Consider the following 13,674-nt stretch of genomic DNA (forward strand, 5'->3'; position numbering starts at 1 on the left):
AAAACAAGGAAATCTATAGACAAAAATGCTTTTGGATTTTTTCATTTTATTTAAAGTCTCATATATGTATTATGTCAAGATAAAACCATATCAAACATTAGCAAAAATTTAGCAAGCTGCATAAACTAACAATACATTCTGAGTAAAACTTTAAAAAAATAATATCGATGTGTATTTGATGTGTACATTATTACAACATACAAACTTGGTTACTATGTCTATGTCATTTTAATGAGCTGGGTTTTTCTTTGCCAAGCCAAATGATAAGAGGAGTGAGCTCGAAAAGGACCTTCACTGAACACAAATACTGCCTGTGAAAGTGATTAAGATGTAACGACCACAGAAGACTGGTGACATGTTACTGAGTAGCTGCTCAGGCGTGTATGTGACGGTGTCTCTTTGTTCTGTAACAAACTTTCTGTAACAGAGCTCAAACTCAGCTTCAGCTCAACATGGGCTAACAGCAACAACTACAAGAAGCAGGAGTTACTGTAACTCCTGCTTCTTGTAGTTGTTTCATCACAAATCATAAAAAAATAATTCCACTTTCCACAACACAGCAAAAATAAACTTCACAGGACTACGATTGTATATATATAAGTATATATAGCTATATATATGGTATATGTATGCATATATAGTAACACTACCAAGTCACACATACACAAGATACTGTAACATATGTTTACCAGCACTCCTGTCCTTTATATGTCGAAAGAAGGAAAAATGAAATAACCACATACAACAATGTTTAACTATTTGGCTTATTAGCTGAAACCACAAACAGCGTATGTGATAAAATAGTGTTGTTTAAAAAAAAAAAAAAAAAAAAAAGGTAAATAAAATCCTTGTTATTCTTATATGGAAGTGCATAGAAATGTGATATCAGGCAGTGAACTGAACTGACGGCAGTAAGTTAAGGCTTTTGGCAAAGAGAGTTGCGATAAGTTTCTAACAGTCCCCGCTTCTCCTAAGCAGTGAAGCCAGATGGGGGTGGACAAAACAATAGGAACACCTCACAGCCCTATAACGTACACAGTGCCACCTGTGTAGTTGATCATGCTCTCTTTTTTGTGTCAGATGGAGTCAACTCTATGGTAATCTGAGGCAGTCCCAGTATTTTGCTCACCCCTGTAAATAGCATATATGTGTGTGTGTGTATGCGTATGATGGAAAGCATACTGTAAACAAATACAAGTAACATCCAGCTGGTCAGTCTGACTGTCAACCTCTCAGTCAAGTCAGCTTGTAACCTGAGACGGAAGCAATGACAACCAGAGAAAAGGTGTGTGTGTGTGTGTGTGTGTGTGTGTGTGTGTGTGTGTAACAGTGAGGAAAGTGTGTTTCTTGGACATTATCGGTAGGTTACCATCCTGATCCCTACTTTCTGGAGGCTATTTTAAGACGGCCGCCTACCTCTCCGGCTGGTTAGTGTTACAGCTTTTGCATGGATACATCTCATGCCTGTAAAAGTGGAAACAGTTCAGTCTGTTTATGAAAAATTACCAGCGGTTCTTTCTTTCTCTCTCATGATCAAAGTAAGAGTGAGAGTGGAGCAGGTTAAGTACAGTAGAGCGTATACTGTACGTACACATCTTTGAACCTTCAACGTTAAAATGTTCGTTTAGCCATGAAGCTGGAATGGGTTTTACATTAAATTCAGAGAAAACATGCAATGCATCGCTAACATTGAAAAGATTTAGTTTTGGGGAGTGGGAATAACGCTGTTGGAGTTCTCACATGACGATGACACGACGATCACGACAAGACTTTTAGGTATAAAATGATCAGAGCGCTATGATGCTGGCAGTGGTCTTAGTGGTACTAAAATACTAGTGACATAACTATTAGATATATGTGTGTGTTTGTGTGTGTGTCTGTGTAAGGCCACATATCCAGCAGGCACTTTCTGTTGAAATGTCTGTAAAATGGATGATGAGACAGTTTGGTCTCCTGCTTCTACTTTGACTTTCAGGAAAAGTTTGCCTGATTTCTACATTTATAACATAAAAACAGGACAAAAAATGAAATTGCAGGATAAAAGCTAAACCACCTGCCGAACTGTGGCTGTTTTTAGTGAAATCTCACACACACTACCAAATAAAGCCAGTCTGTGGTCAGTTTGTAGCAGACACACCAAGCTGACTGCTGTACGTTCTGCAGTGTGTTTGACACTGTGACCGCTTTGACAGAAAGCTTTTTGATTGGCTGTTCATCCTGACAGATTAGTGCACAAAAACAGTCTGAGCACCGAAACCATATGACACAAGTTATATTTCATAGCAGCATTTTCTGCTCATCAACTTAAACTGTTTTATAATCTAAATAAGAATCTAAAAGCAAAAGGCAAAAAAAAAAAGTGGTTGAGACTCCCCCTCAGTGTTTGATGAACCCCTGCATCATCTCCAGTGGCAGCGGGAAAATGATGGTGGAATTCTTCTCAGCAGCGATGGTGTTGAGGGTCTGGAGGTAACGCAGCTGCAGGGCTGACGGAGACTCTGCAATCACCAGGGAGGCCTCCTTCAGCGCCCGTGATGCGTTCATCTCTCCCTCCGCTGCAATCACCTGAGGGGAGAAAAGGGGAGGAAAGTGAGGTGAATGAACGAGACCAGACAATTTGAGGGTAGTAAAAAAAAAAAAAAAAAGCTGTTGTGGATCCGGGGGGAGGGGGGGGGGGGGGGGGGGCAGAGCCAAGGTGCAACTTACCTTGGCTCTGGCCTCGCGGGAGGCCTCAGCCTCAGCAGCCATGGCTCTCTGGAGCTGGAGGGGCAACTTGACGTCTTTGATCTCCACCCGCTCCACCTTGATGCCCCAGTCATCTGTAGCATCGTCCAGAGAGGACTGAGAAGACACATAGACAAGTGTTCAACTTTTTTGTCAAATAAGTTTCCGAAGCCAGCATTGGAACATCTCATTTTGGTCATGAGATAACAAAAACTGGCAGCATGTCTATGAAATATCTATTTGTTAGCAAATATTTACTATCACTTTAGTATGACTAGTATAAGATTTAAATATTTTTTTAAGTAAGGGAAAAGGTAACTGCAAGAAGTTTCTGTTCTCAAAGACCAAGATCAGACCAAAACTTCCTCATATTTAAAAACCAACTATGCTGCATTTTTCAAAATCATCCAGCAGATGGAGCTCCACCTGGGTGCACGTTACTCTCTTGTGGGAAGAAATTACATTTAGAGCACAGTCCTTCAAATACTGCAACCACTACCAGCATTATAGTACTGCAGCCTTTTTACACCTACAGTTATCATGCTGCAGATAACAAGCACTGACTGATGAGCAAGAAGCAGATTCCATGGTTTACCTACGTATGAGAAGCCTTGTAGCCATAAAACAGACTTGTCTCTGTACTTAGTAAAGTGGCAGTGTCGGAGAAAGGAGCTTTGTTCTTGTTGTATTTAATCAAATCGAACAAAGCCTCCTACTGTAAAAACTAAAATCTGAGGCTATGCTCTGTGCTGCAAAGCACAATTTGGCATCTGCAAACCTGTGGTACAACACATAGGCCTTTTCCTATTGTCTGTCAGGGATAGTGATGAGCTATCAGTGCTGGTGTGCAGAGAACCCCATTCGACAGATAAACAGTGCCTTCAACTTTATCCACCTCAGTGTGGGAAAAGCTGTATACTGTAATACTGAACACATACAGTATATTTGACATTAATGAACTGCCAACTGATCGCTGACAAGCCTTCTCGCTATGTGAGCATCAGGAATAAATACTTAATCAATTACAGAAGCTCCGATAAACTGGAAGTAAAAGTTTAATGAACAAATAAATAATTGAACTCAAAGGCAAACTAACAGCTGTGCTCTACATGGAACACAGGATTACCTAAGGTTTTCTTAGTTCACAGCTGATGCGCATATTTAACTGCAGTCTGTTAGTTTAACTCAAGAGTTCAGGCAAACCTGGCTCTCAGCAAGGTGGCACTGTAATCCCCCATTCTGTTTTCTCTACGAGTCAGTCTGTGTTATTGGAGCCTCATATTATTGCCTATATTTATTTTTAACCGACAACATAAAAGGTTTTCCCCAGAATGCCTTTGGTGCATTAGTTCAGGGGTCCAATCTTTCAGATTCAGCATATTTACCACGTTTTCTTTTCTAAAAATCACAGGAACCTCGCCTCACAGTGAAGGAATGTTGACATGACTCAGAACTGTACAAGGATTGGCATCACAGCATCATGCAAATGTCATGTATGAGACGCGGTTTTAGCAAGGCAGATCATTTTATAGTCTTGTTGGCACATTTTGTCCCATAAACAGTCTAGAATAGACACAACAATGGAAAGAAACCTACGTAGAATAAGACAACGAAAGTCTATTTAAAAGATGAAGCTATGTTTAAGCTGCATCACTGAAGCAGCAGAAGAAGCTAAAAAACAAATCATGACATATTATCAGCCTAAGTTTTTATCAATAACATGTCAGCAAACAGTCCCCTAATTAGACATCCAGCAGTTAAGGAGCAACGCTATCATTCACCTCTGCAATTTAAATGTGCAACTCATTCTAATTAACTTGAACGCAACCCAAATAGCATAATGAGCTAATCTGAGACACTGTGCGCTTTGACTGTCAGGTAAGCAGAGGTCGCCAGGGGTGTCCGTCCATCAGTGGTCAGAGAGTGCCTTACACAGCTGTGTCTTGTGCAGCTGAAGTCACTCTTCTCCTTTCCGGTGCCTCTGCTGTCTCAATTAAGTGGTGAGCTACTGTAGTGGCTGACTCCTCTGATTTGCTGTTGTTTTAGAGTAGGCAGCTGTTTTTTGTTGTTTTTTTTAAACAAAGACAGCAAACAGTCTCATCTTTGTTGATAATTTTGCTATCAATAGTGTAGAACTCAAAATACTTCCAGACACAGTGTCTTAGATACTTTGATGCCATCATTAATCAATCATTGCTCAGTAGCAGTGTTGGGGTAATAAATAAGATAATAGATTTCCCCCAGGAACAAAGTCATATAACATGTTTCTAACAAGATCCTGGCAATGTTATTACAATTAACATATTGCATGATGTGCTACTGCTGGCTATTAGGCATTCAACAGCTAAAAATGATGTCAGCCCTTTAATAATATTCAACAGAGGAGCTTGAAAACACTGTTGTCAAAGCTGGGGTCAAGAGAACCTAAAAATGACAATTATCCACATAAACGACCATGTTCTGAAAACACAAACTACAAAAACTATTGTCTTTACACTATTTCAGCAAACTTGGTGCAAAAGAGGTGTGTGTCGTATTTTCCCATATATACAACGATAACATGTAGTGTATTACATCATGATCAATGCTGTCAACAAGGCATGCTGACATCAACCTTTAAGAGCGCCCTCTGCTGCAGCACAAGGCAATCTACTGCAAATGCTCTGTTGTGTTTATTAACGGTCAGGTACCATTTGAACATTTCAATTTTCCCCACATTCTAAGAAAAGTGTGAATTTCAAATAAAACGTAACAGTCCGTGAATGTACAGACTGGTAATTGTGGGAAGCTGGATATTAGTGCCAGCATGCGGCTTTGGATCACAAGCATAGTTAACAGCCTGTATATCGGCTGCTGTACTCTACCTGCATACTGTGTGCAATTTCTTCACGGTCAGACAGGATCTCCGCCAGGTTCTTGGTCCCAAGCACATTCCTCAGGGTGGTCTGGGCCAACAGCCGGGTGGCAGCATCAGCATTAGTGATGTTAGCTACAGCCAGAGTGGCATTCTGGACCCGGTAGTACACAACGCCATCAACACTCACTGTTACAGAGTCTTTGGTCAAAACCTGAGAGCAGGATAGTAGTTGAACACACAAGATAGGAAAGAAAAGGTAGAAATTATTAAGTGATGTCATGTTAAAAGATTTGTCATTGTTTTATATGCCAAGGAGTGCATTGCTGGTGGACTGTGTCAAGAATCTGCACAATTGCTTTTATGTCCTCTGTATTTCTGTGAATGTATTTGTTTAATGTAATTGGAAGTGTGCGTGTCATACCTCTTGCGGTGGGATATCGAAGGTGATGGTGCGCATGTCCACATTAATAAAGCTGTCGGTGCACGGCAAGATGAAGAACAGCCCTGTGTGGAATCACAAGAATGCAAATAGTTTTAACAAAGACTAAAGCCGCTGTAAACACAATAATGAGGAAGCTTCTTCACAAATGTTTGAAAACACCGGGATGAATGAAATTCGGGCAGGAGGCCAAGTCAAGCTCTCTTTATAAGACTGCAGCTGTGCTGACAGAGAGGCAAAGCTGAGGATATTTGCAGCTTTCATAAGCTCTTCTCAAGTCACAATGACTGAATTAGTGCATTAAACAATACTAGGCATGTGCCTGAGTGAAACAGACATGTGCTAGGTGTGCAATCATTTAGCAAACATTAATGCCACACCAGTTAGAGACTACTGGGCTGCATTTCCTGTCAGGATATTGTGTATTTAAATGGTAAGATCACAGCCATCTGCTCAGGAGGGAAAATGAAGACAACATGCTGTTTCCATCATGACACTCCCAGCATTCTCAACAATTAAAGGCCCTGTCAGGCAAGTAAAGACGCCTCAGTTGCACTCACACATAGCCTGTAAACCATCTTGTGAAGCAGTGGAAAATTCCACCGATAAGTATTCCGCAAAAAGCTTGGCTCATGAATAAACATCTCAGCGAAATGTATACAGATGCTGAATGTTCCACAAACACACACTTCTCATTTAAGAAAAAACTATCCCCATGAGCCTGTTGCAAACTAAATATAAAGGGAAATGTTCTAATCACTATTTTATGACAGCTGTTGTAGATGGAGAGGGAGCCAGATTATGAGCGTGAGGGTAAGGGGTATTATGGGAAACCAAATGCTCAATTCAACTTTGGCATTGGCTCCTCCAGCTCCTCATGAATGTGAAGTTTGCTGGCAGAGAGCTATTATTACCCCACACTGTCATAAACAGGGTCCCCTGGCTCACAGAGGAGTCACATTTCTGCATTTTGAGAGGACACTGCCTGGTTTTTAGATCCAATAAAACAAGAAATCAAAGATAAAGAGACAGTGAGTTATGAGATGTATGCAAATTATTCCTCGTGGGAGTCTGTATTTTTTACTTAAACAAATACACGCTTTTCAAAACAGTAGTCACAATACTGAGAACAGAATGATTAAGGCATTCAGACAGTGAGCAGACACATATGTAGTAGCATTCCCAGACATATGGCTCTGTAGACTGGGAGCCCACAAAAATGGGGCCCACGGCAAACTTGTGTACATCCGGGCTCATCTCCTGTATGTGGAAGAAATCCACTTGGTTGAACTTTGAGGTTATCATTAGGCCGACATATTTTTTAATTCTTTATTTGGACCACTGATTTCCCTGTTGTCATGCTGCCCGCCAGCAGGAAGGGGATGGGTGGGAAAGTACAGCCCCCCTCCCTTGTGTGATCCTTCTCTTGGTTTATTTCATTTTGCTCCTGTTATGATTTTTTAGGGGATGGCCATGCCGTGCTGCCTGACAGTTGGTCTACAAACAGTTACTAGCATGGGATGACATAATCTTTTTCTCTTTTTTATTCATAGTCTCTGGAGAATGAATCCTAATGACTGGCTTATCGTCTGATCTTTCGACTAGTGGAACTGGTTCAAGCTTTCACTCGTCCTGTGAACACCTCAACGGATTGGCACACAATTTGGTACAGGCATCCATGGTGACCAGATGATGAATGGGCTGTGTAACAACTACTGCATGGATCACCATGACTTTTAGCACAGACATTCATGTCACCCTCAATCCTGTTGCCACACGTACATCCAATACCATTTCTCACAATTCCTGGGGAAATATCGCATAATTCATATGTGGATGTCTCTACATCATTTCCTCGGTGAGTCCAAATATATTCATTGGAGCAATGTGTCAACCCAGCGCCATACTGGTACAGGGAAGTAGTGCCTTCTTATGCAAGTCTATCCACAATTAAAATCATTATAACTCTACGAATTTTCAAGCGGTTTGGTTTTGGTACAAAAGTGGGTGTTTGCAAAAATGTGTTTAGAATACAGGATACTTGGTTAAATGAAAAATGGTGGGTTTTCAGGCCAAAAATACTTAATCTTATGTAGATATCCAGAGTAATAGTTCTATAGTATGATAATTAAAAACACAATATCACAGTTAGATGATGATTTTTTGTTTATAATTTTGTACATAATTGAAGATAATAAATAGACATCAACACTAAAGTTAGACAATTAAGTAAATTAAATCAAATTACTTAAGGAACAGCATATCTTTTTCTGTTGCTGGTGCAAGGATGTTCTAGAAAAGATTCAGAGACAAGCCTTAAATGATGAACCCCTTGATAAACCCACAGACTCTTGTTGTGACCAGTGATTTCAATCTCTTGCATTCTGTAGAAGAACAAACAAATCTTTTGGATTCTAGTTTTTAGTTGTTACACCACTTGCCATGTTTGTTGATTTAATTACTTACTGAATAACTAATAAGAGAAGAAAAACACCTTACAGATTTATACTGTTTGAGCAATATGAATTTAATATAAATAATAGTGTGTACAATGACATAAATTCACTGAGATCTGTACTGCTCATTGTAAGCATAATATATGGATTGTTTGTTAGCAATACTTTCCTGCAGTTTACCATTATTAAAGGAATGCTTGTCCGAAAAAAAAATCTTCTTAATGTTTGGATGGTGCCCTGTATGCAATATGCATGTTCTTTGCCAGTTCATGCCTGTTCAAGTGATGAACTGCACTACTTATGGTTGTTTTTTAGAGATGGTAACAGACATTTTATATTCGTGCAACAATTTTGTGGCCTGTGCTACAAAACTTTGAACCTCTGCAGCACCAGTGCTATGTGCAAAAAAAGTAATGTACAGCCCTGTTTGAAGTACATTTTAATAAAACAACTGAGGATGAGGATGGAGTAAAAAATATATAACGGTGCATGAAAAAAATGTTCTGACCTGGTCCTTTGGCTCCTCCTCGCAAAATGCGCCCCAGGCGAAAGATAATGGCTCGCTCATACTCCTTCACAATCTGTGCACAGAGTAAAACCACAATGGCTTATATGCAAGTCTTTTCGTTCTCTCATTTGACATTCTACAGGTGGAATTGGATATTGAGATATGCTTATGTAGACAAATTTTGAAAAGGAATTAAGCAATTGAGCACTGAGGATACCTTTTAATTAAGCAAGCTTCTTAAGGTTGTTAAAGAAATACACATAACAAGTCTGCACTAAAAACCCTTGAATTTTTAAAACACAGATTGAACAGAGCAGGCCCTCCTCCTTAATTTACTCTATTATATCAGCCAGATGTGTTTGTAACCAGTAGCTGACCTTGATGCACATCCATATGGAGAGGGGCAGAGTAGCCACCATCAGCAAAAGGGAAAGCCCAACCAACAGCCAGCCACAAAAGCCAATGTCAGTGTCTGTATTCTCCAAAGCTGGTAGAAAGAAGACAAACACACACTGAAATGAATTCAACTGAATCAAATCATGTGTTGGAATAAATCGATATAAACAAAATTAGATTTGTTGTTCAAAAAGCTAATTCTTACAGATGCAACTGTTATTATCTTGCTAAAAACACACATTTCTGATCGAGTCACCCTTTAGAGCAGCTTTCATCCATCTCTGAACACTCACCTTCTGTAAATATGTATGATTTGTCGGGTTTAATGACACTGCAACCCACGCACCCACCGCTCTAAGGCATGTGTTAGACTAATCACTTGTCACATCCTCTGCACTGCCAGCAGCATTTACTGAAGCCAACAATGCCATGATACATGCAACGATTCAATGAATAAGATCCGTACCTTCAGTATCATGTATATCATGCCTGCTTGAACCTACAGACAGAGTTAAAAGTCAAAACGCTATTGAACGACTTGCAATCATGTTACAGTAGTTAGGTTAGCTGAATGGTCAGTTACTATTTAATAATTAAGTAATTGTAAGTTAACAAGTTGCCATTCTGTCAACTGGCCTGGATTGTCCCTGATGCGGCTTTAGCTACATCCCTACTGACATAATCAATACTGGTAACGGAAGGTCTTCACAAACTGACCCCACCCAGTGATTAAGGGTAAATCCAGCTGATTTCAGACAACTAGCAAGATGTTAGTTCCCAAACACGGAAAACGATCCAAGCTGTTATTTCAGGGTGTCAATGCGTCCACGTTTACCACCTACACGTGATGTCAGTATTAGCCTGATGTCCTCCAGAAATTAACATCAGATATAACAACAAACCTAGGCTAACCTCAAAGAAAGCCGACGGCTAACGCCACACGACCGTTAGCGTTGAGAGACAAACGTTAGGTTAACCTTAAACACATTCAGCGTTAGTCTGTGCTATTGTTAATGGCTGTTTGTTTGTTTAGTTTACTCACCCTACTAACTTACGTTACGTTATCGAAGGCTTATGGCTAAAGTTATTAGCTTCTGAGTGGGGCATGCTAATTACAGCTAGCCTCAGGTTGGGTCAATGTTAGCTAATAATTATGAGCTAACGTTCACTACTAGCAAGCGCTGCGTTTCACACCAGGTAGCATTAAACATACAACTGAAGTACGTACAATACGTGGCGTTAATGGAAAAGTAAAACAACCTGAGATTAGCGCATTAGCGGTGTTGATTTACGATGTGCGATTCCTCTGTTGTCCTCTGAGGCCAAGCGGCCCGAAATACCACACTCATAAAGTGAGAAACCGTTACCCGCTTGGCGTTCCCGTCTTTTGGACTCTCTCATTGCAACTTCCTCGTTGTCGGTATCCATCGTTCCCGCCGAATGAAATATCTAACGGTGATCGCGAGCTACTGTCGCCCTGCGGTGTCCGCGTCCCTCTGACTAAACACGAACCGCTTCCCCCCACAGTCTTGGCTTGTAGGTGCTGTGACGCAGTAGGGAGTCCAGTTTCCCGGCACACTGAGGTGGGTGCGGTTCAGCCTTCAACAGTACACCGCATTTCTAAACAGGTCATTTTGATCATTTGTCTTTAGAACGGAAGAAGCAAAGCCATAAAAAACCCAACTTTTGTTTTCCAAATTCAGTTTAAAACTCATTCTGGCTACCTTATTTTTTTCTAGACTGTACATTTCCTAAAAAACAATTAAGGTTATAATAAAAGTGACAATGCGTTTGTAGTGACTGCTTACACTCCATAGTGTTCAATCTGCTGCTGAAGACTTGATGTGTTTGAAAGCTTTCCATTATACTGTCTAATCTATAAAATACTTTCCCGATATTAATGTCTTCAGAGTTTGCCATAAGTTACAAACTTGTGATAGCTTTTAAAGAAAATAGCAGCTTGAGTTGTTCCCGGATGTGGTTTGTGCAGTTTTAAAGGCATGAACTCAATGCTGAGGTCAGGGCCTCTGAGGTCAAGTTCCAGTGGTGCAGTGGGAACATAGCTGGCCTCTCTGTGGCAGCTGGTAACTAAACTATCTTGTGCTTTCAACTAGCTGGGTTATTTATAGGCCACAGTGCAGGATTAGTGAAGGCAGTTCTTATTTTCTCTTTGGCCCGTTCTGTCTTTTCACGTTCGGCTTTTATGGCTGCCTCACACCTGTGGTGTTGTTTATTGAGACGCTGCACAGGTATCTGCAATCTGGAGCCATGCCTGTCCCTGTAAAGCTGTCCAGCAAGTTTGAGAAGACTTAGAAATGTCGTCAAACATAGCAGACTGGATGCATTTTGGCTTGTGACTTCGCAACATACATGCTTACATACAAATGGTCTATGAGGACGACAGCTTTTTAAGACAGCACTGAACATACAGTATTTCATGCTAGCGCATAACAAAAGCAAACAAACACTGTATAATATATTTGAAGCATCAACAAATGGCCTTGAGAACACAATGAGATAAACAGCTTAACATGTTATAGTCACTGACTCTGTATGTTGTTGCCTGGAAGAGCTGCCTCCAAGTCCTAATCCTGGGTCAACAGTTGCCCAATAAATACCAGTCACGCCTTTTCTATTAATGCACTCATGCTGTATCATGCAGGTTGATTCTGTGTTTATTCAGATAATCCTCAAGTTATGTGGTTCTTTGGTTCAGTTTGTCGTGTTTTCTTTCATTTAAATTTTGTTAATGTGCCTAAAAAAGACAGAAACAGATGTATTCGGTGACATGAAAGCAGAATCTGTATACACAGAAAAATTGCCTTGAATTAAAATGAACTGTTTTCGGACTGTTGCAAATTTTAAGAAATACAATCAAAAATGAAATGACAGGCCACTGTAATTTAAATTACTTTAGATATCCCCCCAGTTTATGCACCATTTATGCTAAAAATGATGGCGATAAAGCCATCAGGATGAAATGACACAATCACAATTTAGAAATACAACATTGAAAACGAGGCAGATTTGAAGACACCAGTTGGTGAATTGCTACAGTGCCTATTTTTGGGCCAATCCATATTTGTAAGCCCCTTTAGTCTTGGATCCAACTATTTCAGTGACCGACCCCATGGTTGAGTTCGGGTGGTGGCCTGCACTGAAAATCCAGGCAGTTCCAGTAAGTGTGATTATCCTGGGAAAGCAATGCATGTTGGAGTGGCCCAGAGCTCCATCGCATCTAATCCTCTTTTAATTAGGGTGAGAGAAAATGTGGGACCCCTCCTGGATTAGTCACAGCACATTGACAAAGCACCAGGCTGGGACCAGTGTACAGGACTGGTGGCCATTGTGGCCAGTTAGGTACAGCGAAGACCCTCTCAAGCGTGAAAAAATGCTCTCTCATCTCCCTGCGGCTACCTGGAGTTTGGCCCTCCTGCTTCTATAAACCAAAGTGTCTTTGGTCTCTGGTGAACTGGGAGGATAAGTTACAGCATATGATTCGCTCATTTCCAATCCCTCCCCCATTTTTCACTCTCACTTGATAGGCCACTGTATCTGCGGTCACACTTGCTCCCCATTATCCACCCTTTTTGCTAATCCTACAGGGTACTTTGCTCTCCTCGTTATCTTGCCCCACCACTAACTATCTCTCTTCATGCTCTATCTGCCCATTTCTCCATCCCTCCTTCTTTTCTTGGCCAATAATGGAGGCTCAGCAGCCTCGTGCTGATGGAGACTGAGCTGAACAAAAGAATCAATTAGGAGCCAAATAGTCTGTGCTGCCCACTCAGATCTTCGAAATTGTACAGATAGGGCTTTACACAAGTCAGCTGAATCTATCATGATACAAAGTAATACAATCAGTACTGGATTACAGGTCATTACAGTGCTTCAGGTCTACATGCAGAATAATCTGGGTACAAGTGGCACATGTACAAATAAATTAATCTGTGTTCTATGCAATGTAAATTGTGTGTGTTACTCTAATAGTTAGATAGAGAGTCTACTTAGAGTCTGTAAATGTGAAATTTAATAATCGTTGGCTTTATTTTCTGTACAAACCGGGGACATAGACTTTGTAGGTGTTTGGTAAGTGATAGACTAAGTGACCACTGGGGGTCACTGAGGTGGCTCCATTGAGCTGTGGCTATGAGTACAGTAGCGAGCGATGACTGAATGGAACTGATCTGGTGTTATTTGGGTCTAATTATTCAGTCTGGAAAAAAACATTGCTTTTACTATACTGAACAAGCATATGACACATAGAAAAAAAGGTTCTAACCAGAATTAGCTG

At 40.6% G+C, this 13,674-nt stretch overlaps 1 protein-coding gene across 2 annotated transcripts; it reads right to left on the bottom strand.

Annotated features, from left to right (window-relative positions):
• Positions 1-26: 26 nt before the first annotated feature.
• stom (stomatin) lies at positions 27-10,920 on the bottom strand. Of its 2 annotated transcripts, XM_041960596.1 has the most exons (8): positions 10,748-10,920; positions 9,847-9,879; positions 9,362-9,471; positions 8,985-9,057; positions 6,003-6,085; positions 5,589-5,792; positions 2,707-2,841; positions 27-2,565 (listed from the first exon to the last, which is right to left on the bottom strand). In XM_041960596.1, the coding sequence occupies exons 1-8, from the start codon at positions 10,806-10,808 to the stop codon at positions 2,377-2,379; spliced, it is 888 nt and encodes a 295-aa protein (XP_041816530.1). In that variant the 5' UTR covers positions 10,809-10,920; the 3' UTR covers positions 27-2,376. The 2 variants fall into 2 exon arrangements, with proteins under 2 accessions (XP_041816530.1, XP_041816531.1); XM_041960597.1 differs by lacking the exon at positions 9,847-9,879.
• Positions 10,921-13,674: the final 2,754 nt, after the last annotated feature.

The sequence above is a fragment of the Chelmon rostratus genome, chromosome 19 (genome assembly GCF_017976325.1).
Source record: "Chelmon rostratus isolate fCheRos1 chromosome 19, fCheRos1.pri, whole genome shotgun sequence".
Taxonomy (NCBI): domain Eukaryota; kingdom Metazoa; phylum Chordata; class Actinopteri; order Chaetodontiformes; family Chaetodontidae; genus Chelmon; species Chelmon rostratus.